The 25,592-nt window shown below is 45.1% G+C and overlaps 2 protein-coding genes and 1 long non-coding RNA gene across 5 annotated transcripts in view; 1 reads left to right on the top strand and 2 right to left on the bottom strand.

Annotated features, from left to right (window-relative positions):
- Nucleotides 1–2,495: 2,495 nt before the first annotated feature.
- On the bottom strand, nt 2,496–3,580 carry LOC115598462. The gene is made up of 2 exons (XR_003987675.1): nt 3,512–3,580; nt 2,496–2,745 (listed from the first exon to the last, which is right to left on the bottom strand). It is a non-coding gene; the product is annotated as an uncharacterized LOC115598462 (long non-coding RNA).
- A 138-nt stretch (nt 3,581–3,718) lies between these two features.
- Nucleotides 3,719–6,244, top strand: CHAC1 (ChaC glutathione specific gamma-glutamylcyclotransferase 1). The gene is made up of 3 exons (XM_030452244.1): nt 3,719–4,048; nt 4,151–4,186; nt 4,417–6,244. Exons 1-3 carry the CDS (start codon nt 3,797–3,799, stop codon nt 4,846–4,848), a joined length of 720 nt encoding a protein of 239 aa, XP_030308104.1. The 5' UTR covers nt 3,719–3,796; the 3' UTR covers nt 4,849–6,244.
- A 14,429-nt stretch (nt 6,245–20,673) lies between these two features.
- Nucleotides 20,674–25,592, bottom strand: part of INO80 (INO80 complex ATPase subunit) — a 68,250-nt gene continuing 63,331 nt past the window's right edge. For all 3 annotated transcript variants that reach the window (XM_030451994.1, XM_030451997.1, XM_030451995.1), the window contains exons 33-36: nt 25,323–25,478; nt 24,207–24,366; nt 23,212–23,430; nt 20,674–22,619 (exon numbers count right to left, since the gene is read on the bottom strand). In XM_030451994.1, coding sequence (XP_030307854.1) covers nt 22,402–22,619; nt 23,212–23,430; nt 24,207–24,366; nt 25,323–25,478 — 753 coding nt within the window. In that variant the 3' untranslated portion in view covers nt 20,674–22,401. The remainder of the gene's footprint in view (nt 22,620–23,211; nt 23,431–24,206; nt 24,367–25,322; nt 25,479–25,592) is intronic.

The raw sequence follows: 25,592 nt of genomic DNA on the forward strand, positions 1-25,592 counted from the left end.
CTGCTTTTAACCAAGATAAAATCCATTTTGAAACTGGAGTCCTGATTAATTACGGAGAGCATTTTTATGGAGCAGGGCTGGAGGAACCTCATTATTAGTCAGCAACATGAGCTGTGACAGAGAGGCAGGGTGACCAGAGAAACTGAGGCCAGCTCCTGCCAGGCTGTCACTGCCCATCAGCTTGAAATGAGAACAGGAGGGGAACTCAGCAAAAAGCAGAGTGCAGCAGATCACTTTGGTGCACGAGAGCCCAAAGCAAAAAAGATAATGCAGGGCTTTCTTCAGAGAGCTTCTCTGTCATCTATCAGGCCACTGGGGATTGATGGTCTTTGGATCTATGATTTTTTATTTTTTTTTCCTCTCACTGAAAAACCTACTCCAAGTACAAATTAAGTTTGTCATGGCTCAAGTTTGTCATTCCCACCTATGGGCATTTGCTGGTCTTTGGAATATGAACTGAGCATGCAGCAAGACCTACCAAAACAACTGAAAACAGAACTTGAGCAGCCAGAAGGGTGAACAGACTGAACATGGAGCTGGGCAGCAGCAGCTTGACTACTGTCCTGCAGAAGAATCCCCCGAACTATTAATCTTATTATTAGTGTAGACACACAGGCCACCTAAATGTGGGGACTGGTTTCCCTGCCTTGTTTGATTTCCACCTGAATAGTGCTTTGTGTGTGGTTTCCATGTTGTACTTGATATGCAAACTCTTGTTTTCAGTCTGGTGCTCCTACAGAATCTTAGAATTTAGGATTGTTCACCTCAAAGTACCAGACTATCCTTTGCCATTTTTTCTGCTTTCTGAGTTTCAAACATTTAGCAGTTGAAGTGTATTTCCTTTGGATGTAGTAAACAAATCCAAATACACCCCTGCCTACTGTTCCTCATTCCTCATCCCCAAGCTTTGACAATGCTGCTTCAGTGTTTCCACATTTGAAACAAGGATGACTGCATATTTATATGGTAAGTGTTCATATCTGGAGGAGATTTGCAAATGCCATAAGAACTGGATTCAGCAAACAGAAGCAAGCAGGATCTTTGGTGCTGCATATGGATATGGCATCGTGAATATCAGGGGAATAGTACCAATTTACATCACTTTAAAATGTCAGTGATATTGAAACTTCACCTCCAGTTGCAGTAGCTCTATTCCTTACTGAAGCCTCAGGGAAGAAGGGCAGATTTATTTTTTAGATTATCCTGTCTGCTCACTATGGAGAGAGAAAGCAGTGCAAATACATTGCAAAAAGATGTGGTAGCTGGAAGTGAACTGAGAGTCCTCTTGTTCCAAGTCAATATCTTCCAAAAAGAACACCTTTTGGTGAAAAATCCACTGTGTACCCTCAGCTTGTTGAAGCAGTGAGCCTGAAACACAAGATGAAGCTGATGGCAGTTTCAATCCACTTCAATGTGTCATGCCAGCCCTGTTGTTGGCTCCTCTGGCTCTGAAGTGATTCACTACTATCCTGAAAAACAGGCAGCTCAGGCAGGGTTAGTCACTTGGCACTAATATGGGAGTGCTCACTCTGGGGAAGCAGAGCATATCCTGCTGAAGAGAAACTAGTTCCTCCTTTTCCCAGTGGAACCAGGAAAAATTACGTTTCAGGATGTAACAGAGCTACAACTGCCTTCTCTCCTTCCTAAAGGTATCCAGGCCACAATAAAAAGTCTTACTGCTGTTAAGCATTTTAGAACTTTTAATTAACACAGTATGACCACTATCTTCCATTCATTTTCCCCTGAGTCACTTTGAAGCTGTATGGTTTTTTCCATCTCCAAAATCTAGACCATGCTCCTTAACAGTTAAATCCATTTGCCACTCCACATCCTCCCTCACACCTATCTGAGCATTCCTGTGGTTGTTTGGCAGGCTGTTCTCCTTGCCCCATGAAGGCACTAACAGGCAAGAAATCCTCTCAGTATCCACCTGCTTTGCTTGCACAGCTGTATCTATACCACCTGCAAAATACCTCTTCTGTTCAGCCCTTCACCCCTAGTGATCCTAGTGCCCTTTTGTTTGTTTAACTAAAGTACAATGAAGGTGCAGTTGGTGACAAGAAACGGATTAATGAAAGCTTGAAACAAACACATAAACAAATTCTTAAACTCTTACTGTATATGCCACAACTTCAGTAACAGTTTCCCCCCCCAGGCTGTGCTCCTAATGGTGGAGCAATATCCCAATGTCTTTACACAAGAAAACCAGGGATGTGACTTCAAAAGGAGTTTCTAACCTCATAGCTAATTGATCTGGGTGTATCAGTACTGAAGGGAGCAGAACTCTAGTTTTAAAAGTGTGGGATCTAGAGGTGGTCACCTTTACATATCAGGTCTCTGTTGCAAGAGATGGAGCATGGGTGTGCAGAATGAAGGGCCAAGAGGATGCAGAGCTGCCCCCATCCATGCCTTTGAGCTTGAGTAAGACACAGAAGGCAACTGGGAAAAGTGCAAGTGGAAAGGGAAGTTAAGGAGCTTTGGGCTGTTAATGCTGACCTTGTGAAGGGTCATCCAAGGTGACAAGTCAGAGTCAGTCATGCAGGGCAGAAGAGAAGGGCATGCTGCATCCAGCATGGCAGGACAGGGTGAGAGCCATGCAGGCAGCTGATGTCACCATGGTCAATGTGCCAAGGTACAGGGAGCACCCATCACACACTCTGCGCCTTGGAGCTGCAATGCCCTGCGAAGTGGAATGGGAAGGTGGGTGCTGCTTGGATGGGATCCAACAGGAAGCCAAAGAAAAGGCTGCAAATAGATTGCTTGGAGTGATTAGAAGCAGAGGACAAGAACAATCATGAGAAGTACTTCTATACAAATATCTCAGTGGTTTTGCTTCTCATTCTTCCCACCCCCTTCTCTCTTCCATCGCCCAAACCAACAACCTTGTTATTTGAGTCCAGCTCCTCAGCCAGGCCCTTCAGCCAGCACAACTTGTTCAGAGCTGATTTGCAGACCCTGATGTACAGCTGGGTCTCCAGGACATGATCCAAACACGGATCTCTTACACAGACAGCTCCCATAGCAAATGGCATGTCCTACAAACCCATACTTCAGACCGAGAATAACGCAAAGAAAAACGCACACAGCCGGCTGCATTCAGCACCACTTCCCTGCATTGGGATGGATTTTGTTGCTGTTTCGCCTGTACACCTTAGACCTCAGCAACGTCGATGTCAAGGAGCTGTCGCTTCACCCAGTTTAATATTAACCGCTTGCTTTCCCAGCACAGCAGCCAAACCCTGGTGTCCCAGGGGAACCCCAGGAGGGGCTTCTCCTACAACCCCAAGTCCCTGCTTTTTGCACGGCCTGCTCCGTCAGCTCCAGGACTGGCAGCCTCGCCGGGAATGCGCAGCCGCCCCTCGCCGTGCGCCAGCGGGAGATCCCCAGGGATCACCAGGCGGGAATCCGGCAGACGCCGCCGCCGCGTTCCCTCAGCAGCTTTCCCCGAGCGCTGACAGAAGCGGCCCCATCCCTCGCTTCCCCGCTCCCACCCCAACGCCTCCCGCCTCACCCCAGGGGCCGGGATGGGCCGGGGTCTCCTCACGCCGCTCAGCTCCTCCCCCCCCGCCGGGACCGGCCGCCCCCCGCCCGCCTGACGCAACCCCCGCCCCGCTTTGCCCCACAGGCGGCGAAACTCCGGGCCCGCCTTGCATCACCCGGCAAGAGCCGCGGCCCAGGGGCGGGGCGGGCGGCCCGGACCGGCCTTTAAAGGGCAGTGGCGGTGCCTGTGGCCTCACGGGTGCCCGGTGCCGCAGTCGCCGCCCACCCCCCCACCCACCCTGGTGCAGCCACCGCCATGAAGCGCGACCCGCAGCACCCCGAGGAGTGCCCGGGTCGGCCGGAGCCGCCGCTGCCGTCTCCCTCAATCTCCACCTTACCCGCAGAGGGCGCGGAGCTGGATCTGACGCCGCCGGTGTGGATCTTCGGGTACGGGTCGCTGGTGTGGAGACCGGGCTTCGAGTTCACGTCGCGCAAGGTGGGCTTCATCCGCGGCTACAGCCGCCGCTTCTGGCAGGGCGATACCTTCCACCGCGGCAACGAGAGGATGGTAAGAGCAGGGAGGGGTGGTCGGGGGGGTGTTGGGGGGCCCTTGGTGGCCGTGGGTGTGGGCTCGGCTTCTAACGGGTCTCTCCTCACCTCTCCCTGACAGCCCGGGCGGGTGGTGACGCTGCAGGAGGACTGCGGGGTGAGTAGGGGTGAGGGGGGTGCGGAGCTGGCCTGGGGGTGGGGGGGTGTCGGCATCAGGAACCGGGAGCTGATGCCGGCAAGCCAGGGAATAGTCTGTGGGGGTGGGTTATCCTCTTCTGGAGTCTCCTGTGTTGTGCGGAGACTCCTAAGCAAGGCAGTCTTGCCCTGAAATGTCAGTGGACCTGTGTGCTGCAGGTACAGCATCCCGTAACCACCTACCTCTTCCAGGCATGCACATGGGGTGTAGCCTATGAAGTCTGCGGGGAGCAAATCCCTGCATCGCTCCAGTACCTCAACATGAGAGAAGCTGTGCTGGGAGGCTACGACACCAAGTTGGTGAAGTTCCACCCTCAGGAGAAAGATGCGGAGGAACCCATCCTGGCTCTTGTTTACATTGCAACACCCCAAAATCCTTCTTACCTCGGCCCGGCATCTGAGGAAGACATTGCAGCTCAAATCATTGTCTCAAGTGGTTGTGCTGGTCATAACATTGAGTACTTGCTGAGGCTGGCAGACTTCATGCGCTACTTTTGTCCTCAGGCAGAGGATAAGCATCTCTTCTCCATTGAAGAGGCTCTCATTTCCATCCTTCCATGCCTGTACTACACTGAGGAGCCTCTGGAAGAAACTGCAAATGTCCCTCAGGATTCTAAGAGCTGAAATAGGCAATCCTTTTGCAGGGTCCCAGTAGAAGGGACCTAAGGGAGGATGGTCACCAGTGGTGACAATCTTGACTCTCAATACAGTGTCCTGGACTGAGGGAAGAGAGGGAGAATTAGCACGTAGTAAGGAGAGGGAGGAAGTGGAGTAAAACCTGCTTGCTGTAGGACTTGCAATTAGTACTTGTTACACTCCTTCCCTGTAGCAACCACAATAGACATCACTGCTTTCCAGGTGGGGAGCAGGGATCTTCACTGGAACTTTGCTCTGTAAGACTTGCTTCCAGGGATCAACCCTTGAAGCACTTGCTTTCTTTAGAGACAAAAGAGGCTTATCTGTGTGCTTTTTCTTTTTTTTTTTTTTTTTTTTTTTTCTTGTAAGACTTAGTTGAGCAGGACTTGACTGGGTTTAAGCAGTATATATGGAATTCTACCTCAGATTGGCAAAAAAGCTGTTTGTGGGATCACAGGGACTTGGGCAGGTTCTGCCAGATAAGATTTTTTTTTGGTTTTTTCTTTTTCCTCTTCTGCCATGTTCCACCTCTGGTACAATTATCTGACACTAAATTTTAGGACTTCTGTGCAATATTAAGTGAACTGGCCTTTGGAAGTAGGATCTTGTGGATCCTACTTCCTGGTGTGAAGGCTCACAGTAATGCACTTATTTTCTAAAACATATTTATTACGTGTTTGTATTTCCTCTGAGGGAGGGGTACCTGAACTTCTCACATCCTACAGTGGTATGTAGCCCACATTCAACCTTGCATTTGTGCCTTCTAGTTTTAAATCAGTTTTATGAGGAGCTAAGCTTGCTTTAATTACAGAAGCAGTCGTCCAGACTTCACTGATGTTGTGCTGCTACAAAACTGCATAAGCAATGGTCCTGCCTGCTTGGGGAGCCTGCTGTCTGCAAGGAAGCTGTCCAGATGCAGCAGCACTTTTAACCAGCTGTGTACTGGATAACCCTTGTGTGCTTCAGGATAATGAGAGTTCCTGTAGAAGCATACGAGGGTTCTAGTTCTATACCTGGGTGTCTGGTACCTTTTCCTTTGATTGCAAAGGACCATGACTTAGCATGTTTGCAAGCCTTTGAGCTGCTGGGAAGCCTGCCTCGATCATGTTATGCAGAGACACTGCTGCAAGCTCAGACTCTTCAGCTTCACATATTAAAAGCATGAAAACTCACAGTATTTTGTAAGAAAACAGCTGCAACTGCAGCAAAATAGCTCTTCAGAGCTGGCCCTTGGGATGTCTGACTCCTCCCAAATATTATGTGATTTTCTATTATAAAAAAAAAAAAAAAGATAGGGACTGTTTGTATTACTGTGGCTTGTATGTATATGAGGTGGTACTGTGCTGTGCCCAGTAATAAAACAAACTGACAAAGTTAGTCTTCTGTACTTTGGTGTTGGTCTTTACATTAATGACTTGGAAGTTCAAACTTTTTTTTTTTTTAAATGGTTGGGTTTGGTTTGGGGTTGTTTTTTTTTTTTTATTACTGCTTTTTGAAAACAAAACCTTAGCTGGCAATGATGCAGCAGTTCCTATGTTTTGGGGGGGGGGTGTTTTGGTTTTTTTGGTTTTGTTTTTTTTTTTTAACACCTCATTGCTGAGCAGTTCACTTCTGCTGGATTTAGTAGCAGACACCCATTGACTCTAACACTGAAAAAAGGGGATTTGGTGACTTTTCCTCTCCCCAGCTTCCAGCTCTTGCTGATTCTGGAGTGCTAGTGCTGACAACAGGTCCAGGCCAGCCCTCTTGACTGTCTGGGGCAGACACAGAAATTTAATTCTCCCTTGGCAGGTTGAAGGATTTTTTTGTTCCGAGTGTAACTTGGCATCACTGTTTCCAGTAAGAGTGGAAGGACAAGAAGCGGCAGCCAAGTCTGCTGGCTGCAGGAAGGGAGACAGTTCCTTAGACAGTTCCTTCTGTTCTGCCTGGTGCAATGTGCTGTGTGCAGGGCTTATGTGCAGCTGCCCTTCTGATTCCTCTGGTTACCAGCTGCCTCAGCACCAGCAGAGCACTGTACCTACCTGTATTACCTGCCTCAAGACTTAAGGGATGGAATGACAACTAATTGAAACAACTGACTTGACCACTAATTAAAGGCAGGTGCATGTTTTAGGGATAATAGACCAGAGAAAACTGTGCTTTCCCTAGTTTTTTGCATACTCTCACTTCAACTGAGCAGCTGCATAGTTGGAAGGGACCTGTGGAGATTCACCTAGAGCAGGTTGCAGGGGACTGTGTCCAGGTGGGTTTTAAATATCTCCAGTGAAGGAGAATCCACCACCTCTTAGAGCAGACAGTTCCAGTGCTCTGTCACCCTCAAAGTAAAGTTTTCCTTCGTGTTCAGAGGGAGCTTTCTGTGTTCCAGTTTGTACCAACTGCCCTTTGTCCTGTCACTTTGACTCATGTCACAAAAGAGTTTGGTCCCATCCTCTTGACACTCACCCTTTAGGTATAAGCATTTAGAGGATCTCCTTTCAGTCTTCTCCAAGCTAAGTAGGTGCAGGTCTCTCAGCCTTTCCTCATAGCAGAGGTGCTTCAGTCCCCTAATCATCCTCATAGCCCTCTGCTGGGCTCTCTCCAGTAGTTCCTTGTTTTTCTTGTACTGGAGAGCCCCGAACTGGACACAGCCCTCCAGGTGTGGCTTCACCAGGGCAGAGTAAAGGGGGGAAAATATCCTCCCTTGACCTGCTGACTACACTTTTCTTAATGCTCCCTAGGATGCTGTTGGCCCTCTTGGCCACAAGAGCACATTGCTGGCTCACGATCATCCTGTTGTCCACCAGGACTCCCTTTCCTGAGCTGCTTTTCAGCAGGTCAGACCCTAACTTGTACTGGTGCATGGGGTTATTCATCCCTGGGTACCTTCGCCTTTGCTGAACTTCATTAGGCTCCTCTCTGCCCAACTCCATCAAATGTCTGCACGGGATGGCAGCACAGCTTTCTGCTGTACCAGTCACTCCCAGTTTGGCATCATCAGCAAACTTCCTAGAGTACATTTGTCCCTTTTATTCAGGTCACTGCTGAATACATTTTCCAGAATCTCCTTGCTCATCCATGCAGGTCTCCTGCCTCCTTTGATTGATTTCTTACTCACAGGAATGCACCAATCTTGAGCTTCAAGGAAGTGATGCTTGAATATTAAGCATCTCTTTTGGACCCCCATTCCTTCTACAACCCTAACCCATAGAACTCCTCCAGGCAGGTTATCCCTCCTCAAGTCCAGGGCTCCAGTCCTACTTACTTCTCTGCTTGCTTTGTGCAGGATCTGGAACTCTACCATCTCATGGTCACTCCAACCAAGGCTGCCCCCCCCCAACTTTCACATCCCCAAGCAGTCCTTTGGCAGCACAAGGTCCAGCAGCACACCTCTCCTCACTGCCTCCTCCACCACTCGTGTCAAAAAGTTATCACCAGTGCCCTGCAGGAACCTCCTGGGCTCTGTGTGCTTTGTGTTGCCACTCCTGCAGATATCAGGGTGGTTGAAGTGCCCCGTGAGAACCGAGACCTGTGATCACAAGGCTGCTTTCTATACAGCCCTCAATGATTTCCTGATCAGGTGGCCTGTAGTAAACACACTCAACAACAGTGTCACCCATATTAGCCTCAGCACACAGAGCTTGATACATTCCAGTTGCTCTCTTAGGTCTCCCCATGGGTGCTCTATCCCTCAGCTGGAAAATCAAAAATTTCATGAGTCAACTTACCTGCAGCAGAACACTCCCTTACTTCTACAAGATTATTCTGGAGATATCTTGGCATCTGACCCCAAAGGAAAACATCTTCACAGCTTCCAGTTTTTCAAAAGTACAAAGACCCCACTGACAGGGTGTGATAGCAGATGTGCACTGAGCAACTGGGGTTGTCACCTCACACAGAGAGTCCCTTACTTGGTTCATTCTGTGTAGCCTGGATTGGCCCCATGCTCCCTCACAGCCCGAGTAAAAGAGAAGCAGTGAGTGCTTGTGAACAGCCCATTGGCATTAGGAATGTTCCTTCAGCTGCTGTTTCTTTGTGCCTTAAAAAAAATAAACATTTTAAGCACAGATACACCACTGAACCATTTCCTTCCCAGTGAGTTCTTAAAAGAAGTATCCCCATTTTCTTTTCAGGAGTAGTGAATATACCAAATCTGAACTTTGGCCATATGAGTGAGGAGAGACAGCACCATGCAACATTTGCTGTGTGCCCAGATGATGTTTGCACAGACACACAAAGATGGGGGCTTGCTACTGATGAACAAAAAGATGAGGAAGATGATTGCTGCTTGGAGGCAGTGATACCTGGGAGTGCCAGGCCTACAGTGACACACAAGGACAGTGTCCTACCCCAGCCATGTTTCACTCCAGGCTCCCTCTCTCCCCATGCCATGACTTGCCAGCCCAGGTGGAGCAGCTGGCTGGGTACAGCTCCAGCTTCTGGCAGCTCCTGGCCCAATGGCTGCCCTGGGGAAGAACACTCACCTTGTCACAGGGTGAGACAACTGTCCCGATTTGCAAAGTGCTGACAAATGTTCCTGGAGATGCTTCCCTGCCTCGTGACTTCCACATGCAGCTTTCTCTGCCTTCTCTCTGTCAAGCTCATGCCCATCAATCAGGTCACCTCACATTAGAAAACACTTGTAACAGAAACACGTTTACAAGTGCTACCAATCACTTACTTCCCAAGTCTAAAACCAGCACAATTCATATTATTTCAATTCCTTCTTCAACCTGTTCCATTTTCTTGTCCAGCAGTTACAACACAGCCCTGGAAGAAGGGCCTGAGTCACCATTTCCTTGAGCCCATTGACAGGACCTACCCAGCTGCTTTTGCAGTGCCACAGCCAGCTGAATAAAATAGATTACAACAGTTAACCCAGCCCTGTCCCCCATATGTAGAGAATCATAGAATTGGCTGGGTTGGAAGGGACCTCTGAGATAAGCAAGTCCAACCCTTGAAGCCCTATAAAGCTCTCCTGAAGGCACATCATCCTAAATAGGGCAGGAGAAAGGATAAAGAAACCCAGTAATGTTAAAAGGATTCAGAGAAGGCAAAGAACAGAAGAAAAACTCTGGTTCTTAGCTGCTACAGTACCACCTCAGTTTCCAGGTGCAGTGCTGAGAACTGAGGAGACAACACAGGTAAATTCTTACCAAGGTGATTCTGGCTTCAGTAAAAATGTAGTTTAAATACAGCACCACCAAAGTGTGAACTTACTTGTGCTTGGTGTGCTTTTCTAGGTAAGATGCTGGGCCAGAAAATTAGTGAGACCAAACTTCTGTTTGTGGATTGATGGCAATACAGACGTGCAGCTCTGCAGGGGAGGGAGGTGGCAGGAGGGGACAGTGGCCTAGGAGAGGGGTAGGGAACAAACCAGCATTCCTCAGCTGGGTGTAAAATCAGCCAACAGCTTGACTGAGTCTGCTTGAGGAGAACAAACATCTGAGCACCCAGAAAGTGGGACCAGCATAGATTTTAAATGCTATCAAGGACCCATTGTGGGATCTAAGTCCCAGGAGATGCTGGGAGGTGCCACTCCACATCCATGCCCTCAGCCTCGAGGGTGGCTTCGCCACGTGTGTTGGGGAGAGGCTTGCAGGGGGTGTACAAGTCACAGGGAATGGCATGTGCTGGATTTAGCAGCTGTTACAGGAGCTGCAGCTGGTTGTGCATACTAAGTGTTACTCCATTCCATTCCATTTCCATTCCATTGCTACTCAAGAAAGACTGAAACATAGATTTAGTTCCCTACAGACATTTCACAGGCTGAGGAAAAAAAAAAAAAAAAAAAAAGATAAAACCCCCCAAAGAATTCTTCTTATCATCACAGGGGCTGCTGTTACAGGATGCAAAGACTGCACTTGGACAGTGTTCGCCTCTGCAGCAGAGGCTGTGCCCTTCATGCACACTCTGTACAGAGGGGATGTGTCCAGAAGCAATGTCTGGCTTGGTAAGAGCCTGCTTTTCTGCCACCAAGAAAGATTGGGTGGTGAAGCAGGGGAAAGAAAGAGCATCTCCTGCATGTACAGCTGCAGCAGGACAAGTGGGGCTGACTTTGCATACAGTACCCACCACAAAAGGTGCAGATGTGGTCACCTTGTTTGCATTTCTCCATGTAACACATTCCAGATAGTTGAATCCCAGAACACCAGCACTGCCAACATGTCCCAAAACCTGAAATTTCCTAAGCCTAGAAATCCTTTGTGAAACTTCAAATGGGGCTATATCACATTCAGCTCCATAGCCTCATCCCAAAGGCAAGAATGGAAAAATGAAGGAACAGCAGCTGGAAGGGAGATCTTCCCTAAAGCAGAATTTTTGCTTTGGCACTGCCAGTTTCCATGATAAGACACATACATCTCTAACACCAAATCCAATGTGTTTTTCAGAACTCAAGGACAGATGCAACATTAAGCCCAGTGCAGGAGTGGCCCATTTGCCCCCAGCACCCAGCTCAGCACAGTGGGGTTCCCTACACATGGGAGGAGGAACAGGAAAGATTTACAGTCAGATCATGGAAAAGCTACACATTGCAGCAGCTCAGCAGCCTTTGGAGTTTCCTCCTAACCGGCTGCCCTGGCTTAAGTGAAAACCTCCCTCATTTATATGCTCTTATAAAGTTATTAGAGGAGCCCTGTATGGCTTTGAAAGAGCCTTGGCCTGGGAGGGAAGGAAGTGTGGAAGGAAGAGGGCATTCTGGCAGCACTGGGGAAGCTCTACATGCTTTGTTTACCAACCCTGCACACTTTTTGTTTGGCTTTTGGATGTGTTTTATTCTTTCCCAACTCCCTTTTCATCTCATCCTAATGCCAGCCACACTGATGAGTGTTTATGCTTGCAGATTCCTGAAGCACAGCCAGTACCTTGAACTCCAGAGAATAAGGCTGAAATAAAGTAAAAGGTCAGGGAAGTTCAAAGACAGAGAGGTGCTGTTTTCCTAGCTGGGGACACCACAGTCTTTCCAGACCACACTGGGCTGCTCTAGGGACAGGAGAACAAAGACTTCTCTCTTACATCCTGCTGTTTACACTGCTTTTTGTCTCCCTCACCTCCACGTTTTCATGGAACTCATTTCCATGAAGCTTCAATTAAAGCCACCAGAAATCACTTTGGCCTGAGCTTGACAACTGAAGGGACACCTAAGAGCTGCTGGCACTCAAAACTCCTGTCACCAAAGGAGAGAGGAAGTTTTTCTCCCAACCAGTCAGAGCCTTACTGGTTTGTGTAGCCCTAGGAGCAAACCCTGGAGTGCTACTCCATCCCCAAGCAGACACTGATGCTGTAGCACCCAGAAAATCTGTGAGGAAGACAAGGCATAGGATGGCTTTTAGAGGGGAGAGGTTTCATTCAGCCTTGCTGGTCAGCAAGCCTATCCTTCAGAAATATGACAAATGCCTGCCTGGGCTGAGCTCTGGGTACATGCCATGCAGGTCAATGGCACACAGAGTGGCCAGAGCCAGGAATGCCACCCCATGCTCAGCACAAAGCTCCTACTTCCAGCTGCAGATTTCTGCAGGCTGGGAATTTCATTACCACGTGCACTTGCACAACGTGATGTGCTCATCTGCACAGAGCTGCACCTGCCCCCTGTACCCTCATTCACGAGGGAATGGGAGGCCAGGGAATTGTCCACACTGGTGTGAGCACAGGGCTTCACTGGCATCTGGCCTCAGCAATCTGCTTTGCCTGGAACTGGAGCTGGGGACCAAGTGACACCAAGAGCACAGCAATATTGAAGCAATTTCAGACTCCTATGCAACCCATCTACAGCAATTACAACCTCATCTAAAAACACTCTGCCTCTGGAGCAACCACAGCCAGCCTGCTGGTATTATACATAAAGTCTGTGTGACGTTGGGTAACATTTAGAAAACACACTAAAAAGGCATCATCTTTCATCTCCTCCTTGCCTAGATGGCACAGCAGCCTTTCCAAACTGCAAATCAACACAGGTGAAGTGTGTGATGCCAAGGGAGGGAAGATGTGAGGAATGGGTGCTGGGAAGATGGTGAGGAATGGCAGGGGATGCTCCTGGACATGTTTACATTACCTCTGCTCACCCTATAGGCACCTCCTGAAGGACCAGCCCTGGCTTGTGCATTTTCACTGTCACTGCCAGCTCTGCAAGTGACCTTCCAGGACTGCAGCTGACGTGGTGCTTATCAGCCAGAGGCATGAAGGGCTGAGAGATCTGTTACAGACAGCTGGGGTCAGCAGGTTTTTTTGTCCTCAGGATGCTTCTATAGGCAGCATGGGCTGAAATCTCTCGCTTGTTTTTCTTCTCCAGTGAAGTACTGATTTCTTCAAGTAAAACTGAGCCAAAAGTACATTGCAAACAGCTACCGTGGTTTTAGATTGTGCATAAATTCCTTTTTGGATTTCACATGCATTCATTCTTTTGATCAGCTTTACAAGAGTGTATTTTTCTCCAAGATGTTTCTCTCCTCAAACACACAACCTGTTTTTAGAGAGGAAAAAGAGCAGGAAAACCCAGCTCCCCATGGATGTGATAGATGCTGCTCTTCATCTTCCCTTTGACAGTTCCTGTCAGAGACCTGATTACTGCTGGACCTGTTAGGCAGGAGCCAGATGAAACCCTGTCTCTTGGGGCTGCACAAGTCAATCCTGGCAGGAATTCTGTCTCTAAACTATATATATATATACTGAATATATTCCTAGAAACACATCCTATAATTTTAGGACAGGTGCATTCAGGACTGGTGGTAAAGAGTAACTGTGGGACTAGCCTCACTTAGAATAAATACCCACAATTTTCCCCCAGAGGATTCTTTCCTCATTTCACTTGATGAGAGGATGTTAAAAATGAGCAGCAGTTCAATTCCTTTTTCTCCTGTATTTGTTTGTGCACACCTTGCTCTAAATGCTGGTGGACTGGTCCCCACTTTGACTTTTCTCATGCAAATCACTGTAGCACCTTTGCAAACGTTAATTCCTCTTCTTGAATCCCTAATTTCCCTTATACTGATGGGGAACAGAGACATCAAAAACAGAATTTCAAAAGGATAGAGTGACTTTAAAAGTGGGAAACACGCAGGGATGATGTTTTTCAGTGTACTTGGAACTGTACATTAGATAAAAGATAATGTGTGCCCATGTAATCAGCACTAGATCCTTCTGCAAACATGCAAGAGACATCCAAAATTTTCAGGGATACCCTGATGTTTGCCATTGCCCAACAAGGATCTATGTGGCTGTGCTTTGCTCTCAGTATTCTTAAAAACTTCATGTACCTAATCTTGCATAATATTTTTGTCAACTAAAAAGCAGAGAAACAGAGTAGCAGAGAAACATTCTTACAGAGTTTGGGGTGCTTTGTTTTATACACATCACCCAAATTTGTTGCAGTCCCTCAAGCTTTTAGCTAATGGCTGAGGCTGACAGCTGCTGGCAGTTCCAAACTTCTCACATGTGTTTATTCCTGCAATATCTCAGACATGAGATCTGTTTTAAATTAAAGGCACAAACAACATTACTTTTCTCATTTGTTATCAATTATATCTCTGCAAGGAATAGCTGGGTTTCTCTAATCTGTCTGTGAACATCCTACCCCAGCCAGCTCTCACTCTTTAACATTTACTTGAGTCCAGGCAGACACAATGATACATAGCTAAGGACAGCAAACCCCAGTGTAACCTAATTACATTAATTAGACAGTGCATACATCTGATTGCACATGCTAACAGCAAGTTACCAAAGCCAGAGGAGCAATCCTTCCCCTGCACAGCTCATGATGATTTGCTTCAGAAACATCTAAATCACTTGGGGTTACAGCAGCCCAGAGAAGAAACCATCATTACTTCCAGTCCCACATCAACATTACATTAAAAAAAACAACAACTTTTGCATTATTATGCAGCATGTAAGTTTTCAACTACTCAATAGGAATTGAACTGACAAATCACAAAAAAAACATAATCTAGGAAGCAATGATTTTTTCTGGCTAACCGAATTAAATACATATCACAGTAAAACCATGACTGCAAGTTGAGTCTTTCAAACTTTGTGAGAGAGCATGATTAAAAACTGCAGCTACCTGGACAGGCTGAAAGCTGAATTACTGTTTCAGGAGCACTAGCAATCCAGAGATTGAAATGTACCATTATGCATCTGTAAATGGATCTCATTTCAAGATCCATTTCAAAGAAATAACAGTAGTATGGCTGTAAATCATAGAATCATAGAATTGGCTGGGTTGGAAGGGACCTCAGAGATCATCAAGTCCAACCCTTGATCCACTCCCGCTGCAGTTCCCAGCCCATGGCACTGAGTGCCACATCCAGTCTCTTTTGAAATATCTCCAGACACGGAGAATCCACTACTTCCCTGGGCAGCCCATTCCAATGTCTGATCACCCTCTCCATAAAGAAATTCTTTCTAATATCCAACCTAAACCTCTCCAGGCTGAACAGCCCCAGAAAACTGGATTAAGAGTCAAGAGAAGAGAGGGCTGTAGGAACGCAGAAGTTGTCTGCAAAAGTGTTCATGTGAACTCTATGGAAGGAGCAGAAGCAACAAAAAGAATCAAGATCCAGAAGAGCCCTCACATCAGCACCCAGCAGAGGCACGGAGTGACCAAAACAAAAGGGGACTTTTGGATGTTAGGTTTCAAGATCCTTTAAAAGTTCACGTAGTCTGTAAATACCCTTTTATTCCCCTTGCTTGGAATGGAAAACCCTGGAGCTTTGTCATAGGCAAGGAAGCATCATCTGAGGGTGTGTCGGGGTGGGATGCCATTGGGTTTACTGGGCAGCAGCACGCTCCACTGAGCAGCAGGCAGGTAATTGCTGTCATGTGCCAGAGGCCTTCAGGAGTTTTAAAAAAGCAACATTCAGCTAACTACCTAGGAAACTTGCTGACTCCTCCGTTCTCAAAAAAACCTGAGCAATTTTCTATAGGCTGAGCAAGACTGACAAGCACTCTGTGCACTGCACAGAGCGGCTACAGAGAAGATAAAGGTGGCCGAAGGTGATTGATTTGAAGACATTTCTGTGAGGAAGTGAGATGAAGATTGACTTCAACAGAAGTTTAGGCTTGTCTGTGGAGAATAGTTACTGGAATTAAAGAACTATGTGAATTAGAGAACAGTTATTCCCAATTAAAGCAAATGTTCTCTCTCTGCAAAGAGCCTACCTGGGAGGTGAGTTATTCGGGAACATCTTTGCAGAGCAAGCATCATAAAACCACGCCTGCAAACCAGCTGGAAAATTCTGAAATTCACTCACTAGCCTGAATAAAACCTGAGAATTTCTACACTTGAAGGCTACCATAACATCAACACCAGAAATTAAAAGAAACTTGAAAGGCAGACACCTGACATCACAGAACTGAAAATGGGCTCCCACCTGTGGTTTATTCCTTCCTAAACACTTTGATGGGAAGTTCAGATGCAGGGATGCATCAGAGGTACAAGACTAGATGAGAGGTAAGTCAAACAGGAATTACTTCAATTAGTAGGACAGCATTTGTTAAGATGCTAATTAAGATGTTAATTAGATTGATAAGAAATTAATTAACATCTTGAGAATAAAGCCACTAGTTTCTTGCTATGAAGAAAAACTGGATAAATTTAACAAATAGTCCAATCTTACACATCGGTTTGCTGTGACAGTCCAAACCAGTGTAAATTCCCAAACAGATTCTTACCTCTGAAAAACATTATCAGGTTTTTTTTGGCTTTGGAAAAATTGGTGAAAGCTTATTTCATGCCTGCAAACTACGCACATAATTAGTTTTATCTTAATTCACAGTTCTCATAACACTGAGATGCAAAGGTATGAGGGTTATGCATTTAGAGATGATCACCTTTAAATAGAAATATTTCTCTTGTCAAGCTAAACCCATGAAGACCAGACACGAGTCCTGAGAAGGGCTAAGGAACAAGGAGGAAAAAACCAGGTGCAAATCAATGTCACAGAGATAACAAGGTACACTGTAATCCCTGGATGCTTGGACGTTCACATCACACTTGGCTCATCAGAGTACAACCAGCAGTACTGTCAAAGAAGGAAGAGACTCAGTGGGGGAACTCAAGAAGGCCAGAAAGTGGTGTTTCAGTGTTTTTCTCCCCAGCTCCATTCTACCAGAGATGCTCATCAGCTAAGGAAGGAAGGAAGGAATCATCATTCCATACCTGAGCACTGAAACACTTCCTCATGCCTGGAAATCTGCAAATTCCCTCAAATTCCCCCCTAGAACACAAATAGAGGTTGGTTTGAAATGCCTGGAATACCCATTAGCTTTGAGGTAACTACACTTTCCTCAGGGAAGAGGCCGGAGCCAAGAGGAGGGTACATCTTGAAGAAACTCAGCAAGTCTTACCATTCGTTTTGCTGTTTCACAAAGCATTTGTTGCAGGTTTTTCAGAGGAGGAGGTGCTTGTCTGAGTGCAACAAGCAGACTTGTTTGTGACACAGACCTTCTGGTTGGATCTGAGAGCTGGGACATCTCTATTATCCTTGTAAGGGAGCTCCTGAGAGAAAGGCTGAGTCGCTCCTTCCCCTGCTCCTTCCCTGGTGCAGGCTGCAAATAAATCAAAATACTACACAATTCAGTGAGTGCTCCTTCCCGAGTATAAGATGCAAATTACCTTTACTTTAGTATGTCTCAGTGGGACTCCAGACACAAGCAGCATCCCTTTTGGTTGTGAACTACCAATTGTTTTTTTTCTGGCCATTGGAGCAAAAATTCCTGAGGCAGCACAGTGACCATCACCAACCCTTCTTGAGTGGGGAGAAGATTATAAAACATGCCCTGTAAGGCTCCCTAGGAGGTAGAATGTGTGCTTCAGACTGAAGAGTTAACAGAAAGGAAAGATGGAGGCTCAAGTGAGAAGCTGCAGAGCCTGGAAGTGTATCTGGGACAGGAGCAGGTCAGGTCCTTGGAGAGCAGGAGATGAGGGCTGGAAGTGCAGTGGTCACAGGGCAGCATTTCCCAAATTACATCAGTCCACATCCTGCCACAATTTTATCAGCTGTGCTCTTCCTCCTCCCAGCTGCAACTCAGCTATTCCTCAGCTACCACCAAAGCAGAGCACATCCCTAATTCCTCCTGCACGGAGCTTTTCCCAATAACCTTTGTGAGCTCCCTGCACTGGGAACTGCTGCTAAAGGAAATACTTTGGGAACATGAGAATAATGCAAGATTTAGCTGCCTAGGCAGATAGGAAGCTTTCCACAAACTAAAGATGAGACACCAAGGAGCACAAGGGTATTTCCCTTGTGGTGGGGAAAGCTTGAAACAGAAAGGAGGAAAAAGCAGAGAAATAACACTCCATTTGGATAGTATTAATATCCTGATGATCAGAAGTAAAGCAGTTCTAGGTGAAAACCTTCCTGCAGTAACTTAACTTTTTGCAGAATAGGAAAAGGAGATCTGATGAGGACAACAGACTTGACCCAGAAAGAAAAAAATAAATAGCTTGCAAGTTAATCTAAATCAAGGACAGATTAATTAAGTGTAGCTCAACTGATCACAAAACAATTAAAAAAAAAAAAAAGATGTTAGAAAAATTCTAAAGATACCATGCAGGAGAGGAACAAAAAGTTTTAAGAAGCAGTTAAAGGTTTTGTGGAACACACTGCACACTGGCTGTAAAGCTAAACAGGGACATTTCAGAGGACAATGTGATCCAAGTTCCTGGCCATCTGATAAACATGATTTTCAAGAGGAGTTAGAAGGATACAGGAGTGCCCTATTTTTATAAAATAGTTATCCTACATGTTTGCTTTCACAACCTGGGAAAAATGTGCCTGTAGTGAGCAAGGAAAATTTCTTCTCTTGCTCCTTTGGTCAATCATTTGGCTTCAGGTTTTGGTTTTTATTTTCCCCCTCAGTTTTTTCGCTTGGTTTTGGCACCCACTGGGGTGCTGGGAGTTAACCACCTCCAGAAAGATGATGTAGATGAGCAACAACAGAACTGGTGCTCATAATGTTCCATTTTATCAGTAACCTGATAAAACTTAAGGGCCACACACTTAAGGGTTAAATTCAGCACAAGAGGTCGGAAGGAAATTTCTTTCTACTGTCTGCAGCTCCCCTGAAGTATTATTTGAGAGAAGGTGAGTTCCAATCACTCTTGCTTTCTTCTAGAGAAATACTACAGTTACAGTTTTGGTGTTTTAGTGACAAAACTCAATTTAGTCACTGCCTGGAAGGATTCTGTGAACCATGTGTGGCAGAGGGAGGACCAGGGTGTTCTGGGGACCATGGTGTATTAGGCAGCGCTTGGAGGCTAAACTGATAACACGTGTGTGAGGGTGGCACATGAGAGGATGGGACACCTCTTATCACCTTTAGATGTCTTTAACAGTAGTATTAATTAATGAACATGAACAGTTTTATAGTAATTGGTGAGTAAATATATAAATCCCATAACCAAACAGGATGAGGAATACACATCATCACCAACATTCCTCAGAATTTGACACGTATTTCACAATTCCAGCTTAGATGCCAAACTCAGTTCATTATTTTCTTTCTGCCATCAGCAAATATCTTGATCCTCCAAACACAAGTGGATTTCTCTGCCATTAATCCGTAAGACAGGTGAACTTCCCAGAACTACTTCCCCAAAGCAGGAAATTAGTACAGCCATCACCTGAACTCTTCCCAGTTCCTTGATTAATACAATGGAATCTCTTTAAATTTAACCTATTACAGAAAATGAACTGTATACTACCTAGCAGTTAATTTTTTTACTGCTACATGAGGTTTTCCTGAATTTGTCAGCCAAGGTTCACAGACAGGCTACCACTTCTTTTCCCACAATTTCTGATGTCACTCTGTATTTCTTTTAAAGACCAAATGACTTTTAAATTTTTTTTGTATTATCAGTTTAAAAAATACTTTATCTTCCAAAAGCACAGCACACACAAGCGTATTTTTCAAGTTACAAGTATTTTTTTCTTTCTGCTTTGAATTCCATCAAATCAACACAACTGTCTAACAGTTTGAAAAATCAAGACTACACACAAAAAAGTTCTTTCAACTCACATTGAGGGAAAAAAAAAAAGAAAGAAAAAAAATTGTACAGAATCTTGTTCCAAAATGATCAACTGTATTGAATTCACCTATGATAGCTCAGGTACTATGTAATTATGCACATGACATTTGCTTCTTTTTTCTTGCAATCTGGTGCATACTTACTCCAAAGATTACCAGATAATCAGTGAATACAGACCTGTAATAAGCAGAGAGCTGTAAATGAAGAAGTTACAAAGGTGATACTCAGAAGAATGTAGACATTCTAAAGCATTATTTCAGGTCCAAAGGAGGGCAACCAGGCTGGTGAAGGGACTCGAGCACAGACCCTGTGAGGAAGGGCTGAGGGAGCTGGGGGTGTTGAGGCTGGAGAAGAGGAGGCTCAGGGGAGACCTCATCACTCTCTACAACTCCCTGAAAGGAGGTTGTAACCGGGTGGACGTTGGTCTCTTTTGCCAGACGACTTTCAACAAGACAAGAGGGCACGGTCTCAAGTTGTGCCAGGGGAACTTTAGGTTAGATATTAGAAAGAATTTCTTTACAGAGAGAGTGATCAAGCATTGGAATGGGCTGCCCAGGGAAGTAGTGGATTCTCCATCCCTGGAGATATTTAAAAAGAGACTGGATGTGGCACTCAGTGCCATGGTCTAGCAACCGTAACTGTGGTAAAAGGGTTGGACTCGATGATCTCTGAGGTCCCTTCCAACCCAGCCAATTCTATGATTCTATGATTCTATGATTATAGTGAGCAGCATTTTCAGATGCACACTTCCCATGTCTTCCCTAATCCTCTCAGTCATACAGCTTTATGCATAAAAACCACAAAGACACCAATTTACATAAAATTATCTCACTCCATTTTATTTAAGATTTTCTTCTCCAGTTAGTAAAAGAAAGATGTGTCTCTCTTTATACATATGTACAAGTTCAGTTATAAAAATAGACAGCACATTCAAAGAGAAAAAAAGGCTTGGCATTTGTCTGATTCCCTCTAAATATCATATATACATGTGAATAGGAGGGGCAGAGGGAGGTCTTCATGAATTTATTAAACATCACCTCCCCCATAATTATCCCCTGCAAATCTGTTTAAAAATCAATCTAACTAAGCTCAGTTCTGTTATTTTTCAGGTGTGCAAATTAGAGGCAGAGCCAACAGGAAGCACTCGCTCCACACTGTAGGACGCCAGGCAAAGGATTTGGGGTTGGAAAAAAATTATAATAATTATAATAATAATATTTAAAAAAAAAAGTCATCTTCTGCTGTCACAGTCCAGACCTGCAATTCATCTTGCTTTTCTCTCAAGGGATGAAAGTGCCCTGGCAAAACAGCCTTTTAACTCAGTGTGTCAGGCAGAAGTAGTGCCCCACACTTAAATCTCAGTGCAATGCAGACAATGCTTACAGCAAAGCAAAGGGCTACAGGGGGGTTGTGCATGGAGAACAGGGAAGGAGAACACAGATGGGGCAGTGTTGCCTTCTATCAGTCTTAGGGGACACTCCTACTGGTACCCACACACCACAGTGAACTCCACCAAGCTACTATGGATGATGATCAGACAAAAAGAAGGGAAAACACACTGGAAGAACTGTCAATGGATGGCTGGGATATGAGAATTCTTTTCCCCAGGATTTGCTGAAGGGGGAATGGAACATTTCTCTCTCTCAGGACTGGTTTTCATTGCTCCCCTCCCAGCAATGCAAACTGCAGAACCACACACTGCTATGGCACAGTAAGAGGAGCAGTAGCAAACTCAGCAATTCAGCTTGTACACATAAAGCCTTACTTTGTTTCTAAACTTGTAAGAGTTCTGCAAACCTCACAAGTGAGAGAAAAAAACATTCTAAACACAGCAAGTGTACATGCTGATGAGAACTCTGAAATGCAAACCAAACCACTGGCTTGTGGTTTCTGCCACTGCCCCTAGCAGGCCTGCCGCATGCTCTGTATTCTGCAGCTCTCAACCTGTTCCTGACAGATGGTGCTGAAGTGTCCATTCCCTGGAAACCACCTGAGACAGCTTCCTCTGCTTTTTGAGCTTTCAGAGAACACAGAGGCCCACACTTGAAGAATCCAAGTTTTTTTTTTTCTTTTTTGATCACATAACACTTTCAACTTAGCTTCCAACTACCCCTCACCAGCTGACAGTACAAAAACATCTTCTGACTCTACAGGACACTCCTGTGGTTCAGATACTGATTTCATAGGATAAAACTAACAGTGACTTCAAGCACACACAGCTGCAGGATTAGCTGCAGTAGGTAATGGAGTAGCTGGATGCTTTCTTGGGAATCTGTCAGATGAGTCAAGAAAACACAAGCTGACAACCTCCCTGTTACCCCAGACTCCTTTCCTTCCTTCTCGCAGTGTCTGCAAAGATAATTTTTTGGAATACACATAATCAAAGTGCTCACATAAACCACTCACTCCCATTGTGCTTTGATTTTCTTTTCACACATGTCCTGGAGAGCAAATGGGCATTCATTTCCATGCCTTCAACAACTGGCAGGGTGGTCTACTCTGAAAGCCAACACAGTTCAAGCTTTGGGAGCTCAAAATTACTACCGACCACCTGAAGTGTGGGCACCTTTGCTTTGCTTCCTAATTGGAGCTTCTGATACAAGACTGCTGGTCAGGTGTAAGCTTTTGGGGGTCCCACAAACACTGTTTCCTTTACTCAAAGGGGAGCTCAAGGGAGAAGAGGCGCTTGAAGGTCCAAAATCTGCAAGTCCAGAAGGTCGAATGATTGCTGTTTGTAGAGGGCTGCTTGCAGACATGCCTAGAAATGGAAAAAATAATCAAATTTCATGTGAGCATGTTGTTCCACTTGTGAGTCTTCAGCAACAAACAATATACTGACAATCAGTCTTAAGACCACCTTGTACTCATGATTTATGAGAGTGTAATGAAGAGGGATGGCCTGAAGATAGAAAATATCTTGCAGCTATACCCTGGGCCACCTTTAGCTGGTGCAGTGCAGAAGCTGCATTGTTTGGAAGATTTTGGAACCTGATGCTGTATCTTCAATGTGACAGCAATGCAGGAAAACCAGAGCCATACACATGGAATAAACAACACTATACAATTTGTCTGGACATGAAAACAAAAGATAGGAGGAAAAACTTTGGTATGAGATAACTGAAAGGGCAGAAAGAACTGCAGGACTAGCCTCTTATGGTCATCTGCAGTGGAACTGGGTACTCCCTCACACCACTGCCATGTCCCAGTGTGTACTGCCTGCATCTTGGCATATAACAGACAAACAACACAACGCTTCCAATCTTATTTTTCACAGGTTGTAAAAATCCATCTGCCAAACTCACAGGTTGGTCCTGCAGGGGGTAGCCTGCTGTCCCCCCTTCCTCACATACCTTTAGTGACATTGTACCCGTATGCTGCATATGCCGCTGCAGAGGCTGCTGCTGCCCCTGCCTTGGCCCCTGCCATTGCAGCTGCACTTCCTGCTATGGACTTCCTGCTCCTGCCTTTCCCAGTGCCACCTTTGGATCCACTTCCTGAGCCTTTGGGACGACCCCGGCTTCGGCCCGACTGGCCTCTGCCACTGAGAGGTGTATCTTGCATTGAAACACCTGAACAAAAAAATGTGTTAAAACAGTAACTTCAGGGGATTCACAAATGAAAACAGCATCACACCCGTCTCACATTTGCATTAATACTGTTCCCATTAATTGGTACTTTTTATTTACATTAGTATGGACACCTTAGCAAGCACTGATCCCATAGAAAAGAAATTATATACATAAAACTGCACTCTTCATTAATGACATCTTATTATGTCCAACTACTTTTCATTATTTGTAGTAATCCAATCCACAAACAGGAGGAAGATTCTATGGTTCTACTTCAGGATGAGGCATTTTATACTTTAAGACAGATACAAAGTTTCTTCCATTTGCTATCGCTAAAAGAAGCTTGTGAAGAATTGTGGCTCTACTGATTTCATTGTAGAAAATAACTGTAGTTAAAAATATTTGCCACTATTTAGAACTGCAGCTGTTCCAACCACCCACTGGAAATAGGCAACTGATTATTAGCCAAATAGCAAATTCAAGGAAAAACTTGGAGATTGATAGTTCTGTGGCTGTCTGTAATTTGCTCATATGCACACAACGGACACAGGAACAAATGACAGAACCTTTAAGAGTAACTAACACAGAATGTGTGGTGAATGACAGACTATAAACAGATTTCCCAGCAAATCATAAATAATTTCTTAATTAGACAGCAATTTTTTCCCCTAAATATTGCCAACCATGCATAAACTCTAGTTTAAATGCAGAAAAGGTATCACCTAACCACACAGAGTCAGTGTTTGATAAATCTTAGTAGTAAGTCAAGTACTGACCATTCATGGTATCTGAAACTGAGCCAGTAATGGAAGCAGGAGAGTTTGTTGCCCTTGACTGAGGTGCTGAGGAAGCTGGATCATCCACAATCACAAGCATATCACTGCTGCTCTCATCAGGAGGGATAGAGCCCATATGTAATTCACTGCTAATGGATATCTGAACATGACAGAGAACAAAGCTGTTAGCTTCTCAGGGAAGGGAAAGGCACATACATAGTAAGATCTTTAAAAGATATACAATCACAAGTAATTAATAGGTATTTGTTCTGTTCTTAATTTTGATTCATGAAAATAGATGCTAAGCAGCAGGAATGGCCTTAGAGATTTAAGAAAACTGCTGTTCAACTGTGCAGCTTCAGCTGCGGGAAAGAAAACAACAGGATTCTGAACCTACTGCCACTGCTAATAAAAAAATCTTGGCAATCTGGCAACAACACAACACAGAAAACTTAATCAACAAAGTATAGAACAAAATGTATTTGCTGCCAAAACCAGTCTGCAATTCTTTACAAAAAGATGAAGGAAATAAGATGTGTGGCACTGGGAATTTACAATGTAAATTCTGAAGAGAAAACCACACTGATTCATAATGAGAAGCAAGGAAGGAAGCAGAGAAGGAGATGTAGATGAGACTCACAAGGAGTACTTACAAGAAACTGAACATCAAGGAGCTATTTGAGGGATACTATGGATCAGAAAGAGACTGTTCTTGCTATGGAAAGTATTGGTGTGGAAGAAGGCTCAAGATTAAAAATCTGAGCATGACAAAAGCAATAGAAAGAGGAGAAGAAAGAGGGACTGCAGGCAGGGATGGAAAAAATTCAAGGGCTAAAAGGGAGGAAAGTCAGGATGTAAACTTGCTCTAAGAAAAGAGAGGCATGCAGCAAATGAAGAGGAAATTGTGGAATGTCAAATAACATGATGAGCTTTAAAGGAAGAGGTTGTTGTGTTTTCAATAAATTATTTTCATTTCCATGGCTCATCTTTAAGACATTTCACTTTCCCCACATATTTTAAGTTCTACACTAGCTAAGATAAAGGCAAGGCAAGAATCCTACAGGAGGTAAGGCCATGACTGAAACAGTGAATAGTTAAGGGAACAGTGAGTCTTACCTCACTGAAAGGGCTGGGCATGGCAGAGTCTACACTAATGAAGGAGTCATCCCCATCAGCAGACAGGTTGGAGTTATCAGCTGAGGGAACAAATGGGATGACAAGGTTCATGCCCTCTTTCTTTCTCTTCCCATCCAATTCATCTTCCTTTTTCTTCTGAAATAAATACAACAACAACACCAGGAATAATTTAAAAAATGATGAAAAAGAAGAAAGGCAATAAGCGACCCAAAAATCTCAACATCTAATGCAGCATTGTAACTCAAGAAA

The sequence above is a fragment of the Calypte anna genome, chromosome 5A (genome assembly GCF_003957555.1).
Source record: "Calypte anna isolate BGI_N300 chromosome 5A, bCalAnn1_v1.p, whole genome shotgun sequence".
Taxonomy (NCBI): Eukaryota; Metazoa; Chordata; class Aves; order Apodiformes; family Trochilidae; genus Calypte; species Calypte anna.